Source organism: Anser brachyrhynchus (assembly GCF_964034855.1).
Source record: "Anser brachyrhynchus genome assembly, chromosome: 10".
NCBI lineage: Eukaryota > Metazoa > Chordata > Aves > Anseriformes > Anatidae > Anser > Anser brachyrhynchus.
Window position 1 is genome coordinate 5,683,767 of NC_137705.1, and position 14,145 is coordinate 5,697,911.

General features: G+C 40.5%; 1 protein-coding gene across 3 annotated transcripts in view; it reads right to left on the bottom strand.

Moving 5' to 3' along the window:
- Nucleotides 1-889: 889 nt before the first annotated feature.
- Nucleotides 890-14,145, bottom strand: part of TAFA1 (TAFA chemokine like family member 1) — a 222,734-nt gene continuing 209,478 nt past the window's right edge. The window contains exons 4-6 of one of the 3 annotated variants that reach the window (XR_013955505.1): nt 9,240-9,364; nt 4,035-4,623; nt 890-2,663 (exon numbers count right to left, since the gene is read on the bottom strand). Coding sequence is in view for 2 of the 3 variants with exons in the window: in XM_080605930.1 (XP_080462056.1) it covers nt 7,243-7,272; nt 9,240-9,364 (155 nt within the window). In the remaining variant the exon portion in view is untranslated. Of the gene's footprint in view, nt 4,624-7,203; nt 7,273-9,239; nt 9,365-14,145 lie in introns of all 3 variants that reach the window. The other 2 variants (XM_080605930.1, XM_080605931.1) reach the window with 2 other exon arrangements.

Genomic DNA, 14,145 nt, shown 5'->3' on the forward strand with positions numbered 1-14,145 from the left:
TGCACACCATTGTCCACACCTGACTGCAGGCACCCTAATTCTGCTCCCTGTGACCCAAGCTGAAAGCCAGGGCCTGCTGCCAGTGAAGTTTCACTGATGTGAACTTTAGGTGAACTGTCTGTGATGCTGGCCCAGAGTCTGGGAGCCCTCAATTCTACTGCTGGAATTTTTTAGTGTAAACTCGGGCAGGTCTCAAGTCTTGTGAGTCTTGGTTCCCTACCTGCAAAGCAGAGGATTCAGTTTCTTTTCCTCAGAGCGGCAAAGTTGTATAAAGTATAAATATCTGCAGAGTTAAGTGTTTTGACTGTGTGAGTATTTTGGAGAAGACACCATAAATATGTGTCAGGCCTATGATCTGAATTCAAACCGGTGAACTAGAAAAAGTATTGACAGCCTTAAACCAACTGCCCTTTACACACATCCCTTTCTGTCTATCTGAAAGATTATTTGGGGAATGTATTTCTATTTCCCTCTGACAAAAAAAAAAAAAAAAGTAAAATACCAAGCAAAGAAGCAAGACCCATTTCTTTGTCAGGCAGGCTCTAAAACCTGCTTGCTGGGATGTGACTGAGGTAGTGAAATAAGAGACGCTCATATTAGGACACAATATTCATCCTGTCACTAAAAGAGAAACAAAGACTGCCACCTTCAGATGAAATGGATATGCGTTCCAAACCAAGGTAGGTTTCTCTCTTCCACAGCTCCTCTATCATTTATAATTATATTTGACCATACAGTGAATGGGAAAAGTACTGCTTTCCTCTGACAAAGTGACCGTGAGTGATGCAATACTGGTGGTGTGTGAGGAGAGTTTGGAACAGAGATAGTCAGTTTAGAATAGGGAAATCTACAAGCAATACAGAGCTGAAAATATCTGCACACTATGTTAATGGTTGATCAGTAGGTCTAATAGGAGTATCACTCATCAGAAACCGCGTCAGTCACCTTCCGTATTTTTTTCACAGGCATCTCTGTGTAATACCAGGTTTTGGTGCACATCATCCTGTTCAAAATCACAGGCCATAGCACTCGACTGTCTCCATGAAGCATTTCTCTTTACATATAGCATGAAACATATTAAAAGCAATATCAAATCATACCACACTGAGCTTTTTATTACTAGAGATTTTTGGACAGAAACATGTAATCTAGATTTTTTTGAATCAATAGGCAGATGGTAGCTACTTTTTTTTTTTTTTTTCCAGTATTTTTTCCAACTTGCACATTTTTGATTTACATAACTTGGTTTCACACATCTGAGGAAGAAACACTGATATAACTAAGTTTGTCTTTGAGGCATTTACAAATGTTTGATTTATTTATTTATTTTCCCCCCTGTCATCCTTTTGTCTTGACTTCTACCAGAAACAGGAACGTCAACTTTAACTTCTGTTGATGTAAATATTTTAACACTGTGCAGAGGACAGCACGACTAACACATTTCCATGAGGATGGGGGACGCATTCATTCCACCACTGGAACACACTGTGTTTCCACTGGCCAAGGTGAAAAAGCAGCTATGACTTCTTCCCTCTACACACTGTATTACTGTGCATATCACTGAAATACATGATCATTGTGACTCCAGGCTGGTTGAATATTTTTATTATTGTTTTCAATTTGGTTCACTGAAACAATGAAGGTTAGCTGCATCCAGCTCTTAATTTGACTTCACGTTTTATTAGTCATTTTTTCTGCAGAGGCCTTAATTCCCCTCTAAAACATTTTAATTAAAACAGCAATTTCTCAGTGCTGCACTTCATGAGCAGATTTTGCAGCAACTTCAAAGAGACGCAGATGTTTACTGAATTTGGTGTGGTGATATTTGAGGCTGCCTACTGGCAAAGAAAGGATTCATAAACATCTTTAGGAAACTTTACCGTGGAAATGACAACATTTCCTTCTTATATTTTACCAAGTCTAATATTTCCCAGTCTTAACAGGCGTATTTCATAGACACGGGCATAAGCATTGTTATCTGCTCACAGTCTGAGCCATGTCGGATACACTGCTATGGGATAAATACCTCTCAATGGTGATAGCTTGGAATTTGCCAAAGGATACAAGATGCCATGGGCTAGTTTGTTGTGTGGGGGTTATCATTTAGAGCATCACTGGACTGGGAATAAGGACACTCAAGTTTAGTTTCTGCCCAGTTTTCCACAGACTGCTAATAAGATTTTGAATGGACATTTAGCTATTCAGATACCATTGGTAAAGGGATGGCAACACTTTCTAGCTTTTAATTCCCCCTTATTCTGGTAGCAGGGGATATCTCTTAGTGCGACGAGGGATTCCTATCTCTGGAGGGCCCTTTCAAAGTGCTGTTCTAGTAAAAATAAGAAATGCTAAGGATTTATTTGGGAAGAGTTTCTCCTTATTTGTGCCGGGTGGACTTGGAGTTGGTCTAACAATCTTATTTTGGGAACCCACCTGTTTGTGGGCAATGAGGCAGGCAGTGGTCACTTCCAAATCGAGAGGATGGGACTAGGGACACACATCCATGGTAGACCATCACTAAAGCAGGGTACAGGTATCTTCTGTGGCTCAGGCAGATGTCTGTGGCCAGAAAATACATGGCCTGTCCAGCGGGACTGCCAGGGGGCTGGTGTCCATATGGTAGGATCTGCAGCTGGTGGTGAGGCTTGTTCTATTTAGTTTTTCTGTGCGCAGAAAAGAGAAAAAGATTTTTCCCTGTACTTTTTCACTCTGATATCTTTTTAAAAGAGAAATAATAGAACTACTTGGAAGAAGCATCTCCATTTCTGCCGTGAGCATCAGGCAGGGACCAGCACGGAAAGCCTGCATGGAGGATGGCGTGACATGTCATGTAGCTGCTTTAACACACAATGTAATTACAGTGACAAATTTCTGCCTCTTGAAACGTCAGGGACTGAAGTGGTTGCCCCGAAGGAGAAAGTAAGTTAGTGGGGGAATTTTGACCAATTCTGGGTTGGGAAGCGCAGCTCTTCCTCTGCATTGGATTAAAAGTGATTAGCATGGCTGAAGGGGTCCTGTGAGAGACAGGTAAGCGGGCTGAAAGGAAATTGGACATATCAAAGAAATGAAGCTCGACTGGATAAAATGAGTGCTAGGCTTCTACATTCCTTTTTGATTTGGTAGCATTAGGTGTACTGAAGGGTGGGCTGTGCACACTTATGCATGAAAGAAAGACACTTTTCCGCATGAATAACCCCCCTGAAACTAATTGAACTGCTCAGAAAAGTGCTCAGGAATGTGAACTAGACTTGCACACTTCAGCCCTCAGATTTGATCTTCAGCAGCACAAGGGCCAGGCTGCATGGTGAACAGCAATAGCTGAGCTAGGAATGTGAACTCAGTGTTCACGGTTAGTAGCTAAATGCCTCTGTGGATGCATCCTTGCTGAAGATCATCTCATCTCAGCCGAATTCACCTTAGTGAGAAACATTAAAATTAAACTGAAAGAAACCATTATTGTGGGATAAAAGCACACAGCCAGGCAAGTGGGTGTGCCTCAGCACTTGAGCTGTCCACAGGGGCATTCTCTTAAGCTAAAAATGCTTGTTCACCAATTGCAAATTGACTCATAAAAAAAAAAAAACAAAACACAAACAAACCATAAGTAGAAGCCCTCTTGCATCTCAGTCTAGAAAGAAAGAGCTTTGTCATTGTTTCAAAGAATTAGTGAGCCAACAACGCAAAGCTTTGGAGTTGGTTACTGGGATTTTACTGCAGTCTCTATGAGCTATACAAAGTCTGAAGACATTGTACGTACTGTACATCTTTAATAAGAAGGGAGCTCACAGTCTACCAAACTCTGCCAAATAAACTTTTAATACATACTGTACTTCACTCAGTAGTTGTCCATTTCTTCTCCACAGAATATCTAACAGCTCTAAAAATATTTTCTTGGAAGAGGATAGAATTATCATTGTTATATATCAATCGAGTATCAAGTATGGTTATGAAGCAAAGCCAGCATGCTAGTATTGCACAAGGGGAAAAGCCTCCAGAACACAAAGTTGAACAACAAAATGCCCTTGAAATTCTACCGAAGGGAATGGAAAGCTCTGGATGCTGCATCGATAGGATTCGTGTAGCTCTTAGGCGTCCTTGTACCGCAGCAGGTTTGCTTTGCCTCTTCACCGCCACATTTCTTTCTGAAACAGGTAGGGATCTTCCAGACCATTACAATAAAGAAAAAAAAAATTACAGCAGCTGCAGCAAAGTGTGGTACTATTCAATTTCTTGAAGAGTGAGGCTTTTATTTCAAAATATCATATATTAATATATATATATTTCTATATATATATATATACTTTAAGTGGTATAAAGTAAATTGTAGATCCAAACTTATACTGTTGTTTGTACTTCGTAATCTCAGAAACTTTACCAAAGGAACCATTTTCTTCATTTTTCTTTTCAGCTGTCAAAAAGCAGGGGCATTATTTCCACAGAATACTCTCTTTCACACAGTAAAGCCACTGTTGTTGTCTGGTAAACAGTCAGAGTGCAAATAAGAAATCCATTTGGCTTGTAAATGCTGAGATGGTTTTCAACTTTTGATATTTTGTCCTCATAAATCAGCTGGGCTTTCACTGTCTCCGTGCAGACGTCGCTCTGTTAGGTCCTCGGGTGGATCTGCAGTAAGAAAGTGCGAGAGTCAGTCATTTTAAATGTGCCAGGGGAGGAAAGAAAAACAGACCTAAGCTTTGTGGCACGCAGCCCTGCTCATTGTACAGCTGAGATCAAATCTTAATTTTATATTTTGGTTCTCTTTGCTCCTGAGGCCGCAGTGATTTAAGGGTGTACAGAAGCAGACCCCAAAGGAGCCCCTGCCCGTGCCCCAGATGCTGGGTTTGTGGTGGTGCAGGAGATGCTGGCACAGCTCTGGGCATGAGGCCAAAAGCCTTCCATCCTCCCCTTCTTGGGGTGATGCTGGTAGCTCCTGCTAGGCCAGGACATGTGACTGGGCCCCACTTTCAGGTTCATTTGGCCCCCACCACCCTACTCACCGAAAGAGGGGCAAGGTATGACAAATGACCAAGGTAACAGACTGGGCAGTCTGACCGACTCCATCTCCTCACCTCGAGTGAGATAAGACAGCCTGCATAGCACAACAAACAGCAGAACCATCGCTCTTCATGACAAACACCACAATTGATCTAAGTGAGTGCACTAATGGCTTGAAGAGGAAACACCACCGCCCAGAGGTTTTTAAGAACAACCTACTAGAAGCAAAAAATAGCTCTCCTGAGGAGAGGCTTCCATTGCTTTTCCGAACTGATACACGCAGATGAATGGCGGAAGGGGTCCAACACTTTGCTAGATGATTAGGTCAGCAGTGAAACTCATATTGACTTGAATATGAGCAGGCTTAGGCATAATTAGGGCTACAAATTATTAGCTAAGCACTAGGTGATATGAAGAAATGCTACACTAAGAGCAAGAGATATTTACTATTTTGTGCTCTACTGTTTTGAACTGACCTCTTAATTATAGAGACAGTTATTGCAAAAATAGAAGGGTTTCTTCTTTTTTTCTTTTCAGAAAAACCTAGTCTGAAAATCATCTGGCATATTAACTTAGTAGGAGAGCTTAAAGAAACAACAACCAATAACTGTGGTTTCATTTCCCGTTTCCATTCCTCCCCCATTCCCCGTTTCTGCTCTTGTGGTTTGCTGCTGACAAGTGTCCCTGCTGGGTTTCCTCTCTCAGGGATGAGCACGCCCCTGTCTGGCTTGCGCCCTGCCACAAAGATGTGGCAGTCGGTGAAGAGAGCGCTGCGGGGCCGCGGTGCCGAGGGGCCACCGGCACTTCAGGTGCCATTTGCTGCAGCGTGAGATGAGTGTGGCCACTATGAAACGTGCTGTTCTGAGCCCTCTGGGGCGCCATAAGGATGACCTGCATTTCTTCGGTGACAAAATATATTCTGTAAACCAGAGGGTGGGTGGGCTGCAAGGGAGGGTGCAGGCCGTGAAGCTGCTCCGAGCTGAGCTGCTGTGCCAGTCCTCAAATGCTGAAGGCTTTAATTTCCATCCTCCGTGGTATCAGCAGAAAAACAGCTTGTTGAAGCATTTGGAGGGCTCATATATGAATGCCAGGTGTTATTAGTGTGGATTACAGAAAAAGCACATTTTGCCGTGCGCACAGGCTGGGCACAAAGCCCTGGGAGGAGCACTGCGCTCCTCAAGGGCCCTGCAAAGTGGTGCACAGAAGGCTGTGCATCGGCACCAGCTGGGTGTCAAGAGCTTGTGAGGGAGTCCCTTGCTCAGACAGGAAGACACAAAACAGGGGATATGTGAAGATTCATGCTTTTGTGTTTTTCAGCAAGTCTGGTTCTCAAGGTGCTTAGGTGTGCTTGTGGGCACCACCTCCCAAAATCTAGGCTGAGACCATGTGTTCTCTTTCTCCCTGGTGCCAGCTGCTCTCCTGAAATGTCATGGCATGATCTCCAACCAAGTGCTCATGCTGCTCTAAAAAAAACCTCCAGACTTTCATAGAAATCTTTGAAATTTACATTCTTAAAAAAAAAAAAAAAAAAAAAGAGTAAATAGGAATTCAAAAAGGGTTGAAACTGGTCCAAAAATAGAATTAAAAAATGATTTTGTTCCAGTGTTTGTCACCTTCTCTGACTATCAATAGAAAACAGATCAATTTACAGAGACTGTGAGCTTTATAACTTTGGCTTTAACAACTTAATTAGTGAGCTATATTGAAGGACTAAGCCTAGGAATAAATGCATGAAAAGGAAGGGATGGAGGCTGTGCTGGCAAAGCCTCCACTGGATCTGCTGTCCACATTCTGACACTACTCACTCCAAAGTAATATTAATTCTGACACTAATTACTCCTCAGAACCAATCATATAGTAATACACTGCAAAATTGCACACACTGTGTACAGGTATTCATACATACATATACACATACATGCACACACATGTTTATGTGTGATATACATGATATAGTGTGGGCCTTGAAGATAATAAGTATTTTAATCCTGTGAGTCATGAATGTGAATGTTTTCCTTGCCAGGACAGAAGCTGCCCAACATAAATACATTTTGTGTAAGGAAAAGCCTTCATTAAAATAGTTTACAGCCTGTGGTGACTTGCTTTAGCTTTTTTTGGCTAATCACCACAGATATATCTAGGATGATGACTGATTTGTGTTGTTTCTTCTGCTTTCTTAACTTCCTTAACTACATAAATTAGACATACATTGCCCAATCTTGCAGCCTGGATTGGGATCAGTACAGATTATAGTGTAATCTCTTTCTCTGATGCCATCTGAAATGACAAAACAAAGAAAAAACATGCCTGTTTCAGGATCTGATTGCTTCTATTATTTTATATTTATGTTGCCCGACTTGACGCAGCAGTACGGACTCAAGCAAAGTTTCAGGGATTATGAAGTAGGATTTTTTGCTTTGAAAATGCAAGAGACAGTTGTGCAGCTCATCATGTCATGTTGCCTTTGTCAGCTGGGCTCTGTAATGATATTTTAAAGCAACAAAGCAAAATTCTACTGGAAGCAGCACCATAAGGTATTCCTCTCACAAGCTAATTAAAATAACTCCTGTGGGTAAATGACAGAAATATTTTTTCAGTTATGAGCACTCACTCTGTAAGTATTTAATTTAAATGAAATACAATAATGCATACTGAATAGATTGGACCATATATCTGAATATTAATGAAGCTGCTAAATTTCTAGCAATCACCTCTGTCTCCTAGAACTAGATTATATGATGACGATCGGGAGAGTTAAGGGTAGGATGAGTTCACAGAAAAACAGCAAATGACTGCAAAGCTACCACAGCATTGTAATTTAAATAGAAAGTATAACATACTTTATGTTTTTTATTACTTCTTTAATATCCCTTTCTTCCATTTTAAATCCCTAATTTAGTGAGAAAACTGTTGCCTCACTGAAAAGGTCATATAGTAATTTGTTAGTTTTCTTGTATTTTTTGATTGCATTGCAAGGCACATGCAGGAGGGGCACAATTTTAAGTGGTGGTGAGATTAGCTGTGCCAGGAGAAGGTGAAGTTGCAATACAAATCATTCCCCATGGGATAAATCATATGGAGGGAAAGAAAAGAATTCAGAAGCCATGGGGATCAGCTGGGGTAAGACCTCCTTCAACAAAAGGCCTGGAAAATGTTAAAAATAACTACAGTTGGGACTGCAGAAAAACAAAGAAGGGAAATCATGACACGAAATTTCCCGTGAATTAGTAGCCAGCTATGAGTATGTAGAACTTTTTAATAAACAGGAAAAAAAAATCTTGAATATTCTGCTTTTTCAGTTCTACAGGTTTCAAAAGGTATTTTTCACTTTACTGAAAACCAAAATGTATTCATTCATAAAAAATATGTTTTGAGTTGACAACTGTATAAAAAATTCAATCATGTGGTATGAAAACAATCTTATTAAAATTGTTGAATACAGGTATAGATGGCCATTTTATGAAAATGATTGTGAAATATTCAACCAATGCAAAAAATAAAATCTATTTTTGAAAAGATCTCCCCTCACCTGCCTCCTCCCCAAAGATAATTCCATAGTGGAAGAAGCTTAGCCACCTCACATCCTACCTTTTCTCTTTGCAACCATACTGCAGCATATTCCTGGCAATGCACGGTGAAAGTCAATGCACCTGTTGGCCTGAGTAACCCGAAAATTTAGCATCTCGAGGATATGTTAACAAAGCATGTTTTGAGCAAGTCCACCCTCCGTGGCAAAAAGTTGTATTTATACTGCAGGAGTCAGCGAGCCTTATGTGTGCCAATTGCTGATGGGCACACAGGGCTATACCTAGTCTGCAGGAAGACCTGAAAAGCAGACAGTGAGCTGAGTCCTCGGCACCGTTTTGTGCTACAAAGTGCCTGCACAGCTGCTAATACTGATGTGCCCTGGGACAGCCAAGGAACGCATACAGGATCCAGCAGATCCCTTAGATCTTATGTTCTTCCCTTTAGCCACCAGAAAGGGGCTCATTCTGTAGACAATGTCTATAAGAATGGTGACTCAGTAGCTCTAAGCTGCTGGTGGTCGACCCTGGACTCAGCTGAGCAGCCTGAATCCAGGAGAGTTTTCAGTAGACCAGAAGCATCATCTGGCTGGGGAGGTGCACAGTGATCTCTGAGACACTTACAGCAGACATGATGCTGGAAAGATCGAGGTGTAGGTGATCACTATCGACTTCTGTTCCTATTAAAACCTCATGGGTGTGGACAGAAAGACAACTTACTCTGGTGGTCTTGATTTTATTGCCAGTCGCACACATCCATCCAGAATTATCAGGCAACGTCTTACATTCCTCTCCTTCTAGGCAGGGCTCCATCTCACACCACCATTTCCCAATCACTATTGAAGCTAAAAGAGAAAAGACAATGATCACAGCAATGTTATAATGAAAATAATAAATTATATCTCAAGGGGACAACTCTATTTAGGAGTGTTGTCTAAACCCTTCATTTGAAATTTAGTTGCAAGGAGTCCACATTTAATTGCTTGCTTTGCATCAAATGTTGTCCAAACAGTGCACTGCTTGCCATAGCTTCCTTACACACAAGGTCTAGTCTGTGAATGACCAGTCTGATTTTTTTGGATGTAACAGAACAAGATAAGTTGTAGATTTTCCCCCAGATATTCTGCAGGTCTTCTGGACTTGTGTCTCAGAGAACTCTGGAATCAGTGTCTGCTTTGCTTTGAATACCTACAGCTGGCTTTTTCTTCTGCAAACCGGTGCATAATTGTTTGAACACATGTAGACTTTTTGCTTCTGCAGTATCCCATAGTAGGGAGTGCTACAACTAGAAAGAGAAGGTAAGGTATTACTCAACTGCAGCAGAAACTCAGTTTGTTGAAATACGATTATGAATTTTATAGAAACCATATTATCTTCAGCAGTTGATTTCAATTTCCAAATGTTTAGCATTCTAAATAATTACAGTGTTTGGGTCTTGTTGTTTGAATTCAATCGGCACGTATATTTACAACTTTGAGTGTATCTTAATTAAATTTTATTTTATTTTCCTTGGGAATTGTTATCTGTCCATAAACTAACTGTATCTTAATGGCACTATTTTCTGGGGATTTTGATAAACTTTAGCTGACCTTGCAAATTGCAAATATTTGGGGATTGAGTGTCTCTGTCTGTCACTTGTTTTCCCTGGCAAGAATTAATTTCATGGTTGCACTTGTGACACCTAACTGTCAAAGCTTTTCCCACACTCATGCAAATAGAAAGGCTTAACCCTTCTGTACCTCTCCTCATAGCTGCGTCAAGCCTATAAAGTACCTTTGAAGCAGCAGACTACCTTGCATCACACCATTCAGCCCGGGAAAATGCCCCCTTGTGCATGCATTGATTTAAGGACATTTCAGAGTTTATAATTAAATTCTTGATTTATTTTTTTATCTAGCAGCACTCCGATGATGCTTACAAAGTCCTAAGGAAACACAGAGACTTACATACACGTGCTTGTACCCAAAAAAAGCCAAATACCATTTCCTTTAGGTAAGAATGTAACAGTGAAATAATGTATATTGATTAAATAAACACTAAATCATGTCACATACTCAGAAAGGAAGCTGTTTTTTTACATAAAGTTGGTAGTAAACCGAGGGAAATAAAAATGAGTAATATAGAATGGGAAGTCCTGTGAAGAAGGTCAAGTATACTGTCACTAAACTTCAGTTTTATTTCTTTTACAGTGTGATAAAATTTTCCTTTGAAAACGTGAGATTGCTGTTCCCCATATAAGCTGGAAAAACCACTTGCTGAGCATGTCGACCTGAGCAGCGTCTGGTCAATACATTTGGTGGGCCATGCTGGAGGGCATCCAGCCCCGTTAGGACAAACACACCAGACAGAGAACCAACATTGGCAGGCCAGATATCTCTTTAGAGCTAATTTGCTCTAATAAAAGGTCACTCCAATTTTGGAGTCCAAATTAATATATCTAAAACAGGCCTTCACTTGCTATGTGATTATACCAACAGACTCACCGGATAGCTGTCCCAGCAGGAATATACTTTTCACCTGTTGGGTTTACTTGAAACACAGGCAGTAAATATTTTGGTTTTGCAAGCTCATTTGTTCTGAATGACGAAGTCAATAAGTTGGAGCAAATGAGTTAAACTCTGTTTTTTCTCTCCTATTTCTTCTCACAGCTTGTGCCTCATTTTTATCATGTAATATATCATTTATCCATATGTAGAGCACAAAAACCCTTTTACACCTGCGCTTGCAAGGCAGTGTAATGATGCTATTCACACATCATTTTCAGAAGGTTATCATTAATGCTGCTAACAGTGAAGAAAAGAGATCTCTCTCTTTGCTATGCTTGAAAAGGCATATGAGGCTGAATCTGCACTCTAATAATAGATTGTGCAGTGGGCAAACTGAAAAGCATACCCTGCTAAATACAGGCCCTCACAGCAAGCATCGGAGCAGAGCATCCTCAGGGTACTTTAGGAGAATCTGATGATATGGAATCAAAAGCAATGATCATATTTGTTTATTAGTAGCAGTGCCGTAGCATTAACTAACTGTGGAGAGGTATCCTAAGATACTAGGTGCTAAAGTCCACAAAACTAAATTCTCTGGCACAGGGTTTGCAATGTATTCAGAGATAGGAGAACACACTGACAGGCAGCGTGGGGAAGCAGTGCTGTTCACTGCGATTACAATGATCTAACTCCTCATTGATGTTGTTCCTAAATACAGCCCAAGCATCTGGTATTGACCCCAATGAACAATCAAACACAAAATGAGCACTGAACCCTGATGTCAGCTCTTTCATCTACCAGCGTGCAGATTTTAGTGAACATACCCATTTGTGATCACAGTGCAGGTACAATCACAAGAAAGCCCTCCCAAGGGTCCACCAGTGAGCACCCTCACAGGTCCCTAAGCAGTACAGATGGGCTGAGGAAAAGGCTCCTTTTTAAAAAGGAAAACTGAGGTCATTTGCAGATGAAAAGCACCAATTTTTTTCTAATACATAAGTGGGCAAAGTCTTTTGTAAGTCTGAAGCACTACAAAGCTTATTGTGGTCTTGTCCTCAGCACCACGCTGTGGCAGGGGCATCCAGACCTAGATGAAAATTATTTCCTTTGAGTCTTGTGTTTATAGGTTTTCACTTCTATTAAGAGCCTTTTAATCTTTAGGACCAGCTATCTTTCCTGGGCACCGCTGCTCCTTTGAGGTCTGCTCCATTTCAAAGTTTTACACCTCCAGCTCTGTTCAAAGAGGCAGGCAAAAGCTTTAAAATGAATCACAGTTTGCTGTGTTTTGAGCTTAGGCACACCTGTATGGGGAGGGGGAGAAAAAAAAAATCCTCTCCAGGGAATACAACGCAGTTTCACTCTGTTTAGGTGATGTCGCTCTGGGATGTGCTGAGGTGGTCGTGCGGAGAGAGATTTGTTAAAATTAAGGTGCTTTCCCTTGGGATGGTTTGTATTCGAGATCTCCAGGATCATGAAGAACCTGAGCTTCTCAGTGACCTAGGTTGCTAATTGTGGATGAGAATTACAGGCTCCTGTTAGTCACCAGGCATTGCAGGCTGTGAGTGCTCACATCATTCTGAATTAGATGCTAGTAACGTTTTGGAGTGGTTTTCATCGTGTTCTTTCTCACTCTCTGGGGAATACCTGAAGTGCAGAGTTTTTTCATGCAAGGCTGATTTGACTGAGGCAGATACCCTCAGCCATGGGGAGAGAAAAAGGATATGATATAAAAGAGGCTTGACTGCTCCTGCTTAGTTTGTGTTATTTTTCCCCAGCTCCTGCTACTGTAAATAAGGGATTGCTTATATCTGAGCTCTTTTCAAGAAAATGCATATTTTATGAGAATATTAAACTTTAAGCACATAACTAATGGAGCTAGAGGGATAAAGGAAACTTTATTCTTCCTTTTTTTTTTTTTTCAAGTTCAATTCACACTGGATTTTTATCACCTTTGTTAGAGAAGCTATAGAAAAATTTTGATCAAAATATTTAACTTTTGACGTGTTTAGCTTGCATGAATTGCAGACAACAAAACAAAACAAAACAAAACACTTAGTTGAAATTGCATTTTCTCTTCATGTATACCATCAGAGAAATAAAACAACAGATAAGAGATCTGGTAATCAGATTCCATATAGGGAAAGAGCAACAGAAAGCTTACGTTTGCTAGTGTTTACACAATTCTATCACATTTTAAAATGAATTTGTTCCCAAACAATGCCCAAAGACCCAGATGGCTGCAGGGAACTTCCTGCCTAGATTGACTTCAGTGGGCTTCAGCCTGCAAAGTTCATGAGATTCTTTGTGGGTTGCATAAGGGCAGTGACCGCTTTTTGACTTGTTCTTGTGCATCCTTTGGAGCACAAAGCTTGGGTGCATGAGGGCTGACTGGGGATATTTTCCCCTCGAATTTCATAGATGAATTATTCTATTACAGCATCACAATAAAAATGCACTTGAACACCCTCAAACACCTAAATTTGATCTGAGATCAAATTAACAAGGAAATACTAACCATTCAATCACCTTCCCCTTGAATCAAAAGATATTTAGAAAAAAAACAAAACAAACAAAAAACAACAAAAACCAAACTAAAACAACAACAACAACACAATTCATTTGATTAAAATATCCTTGCTCGTTTAAACTCCCAAACTTGCTGAGTTTTTCATTTCTCGGTCTTCAAGTTCTTGCATTAAACTGCAGTTATTCTGTCCCTCAGAGCAGCAGCTGACTGCTCTCTCACAGGTGATTAACAGGGCAGAAGGAAGTCTGGGAGAAAATATGCACATAGCTCAGAAACTTGCAGGCACTTGCCTCAGATGTTTGCTGTTCAAGTGAGTATAAAGAACGCGAAGATTTTTTTGACAGATGCAATTCTCCTTTAACTTTTCTACATTTGTATTTAGGAAATTGCTTTAACAATATGACAAACATATATGACAATGAGTATAAAGACATTATATTTAACAATACAACAGTATGACGATACAGAGTAATATATAAATTTAATTCATGTTTATGGAACACCCTGAAATATGAAACAGAGCAAAGTTGCATCATGCATTTTTCAACAGTTCAGAGGGAACATGCTATGTATGAAAATGCTCCAAGATTACTTCTGCATTTGCCATCACAAA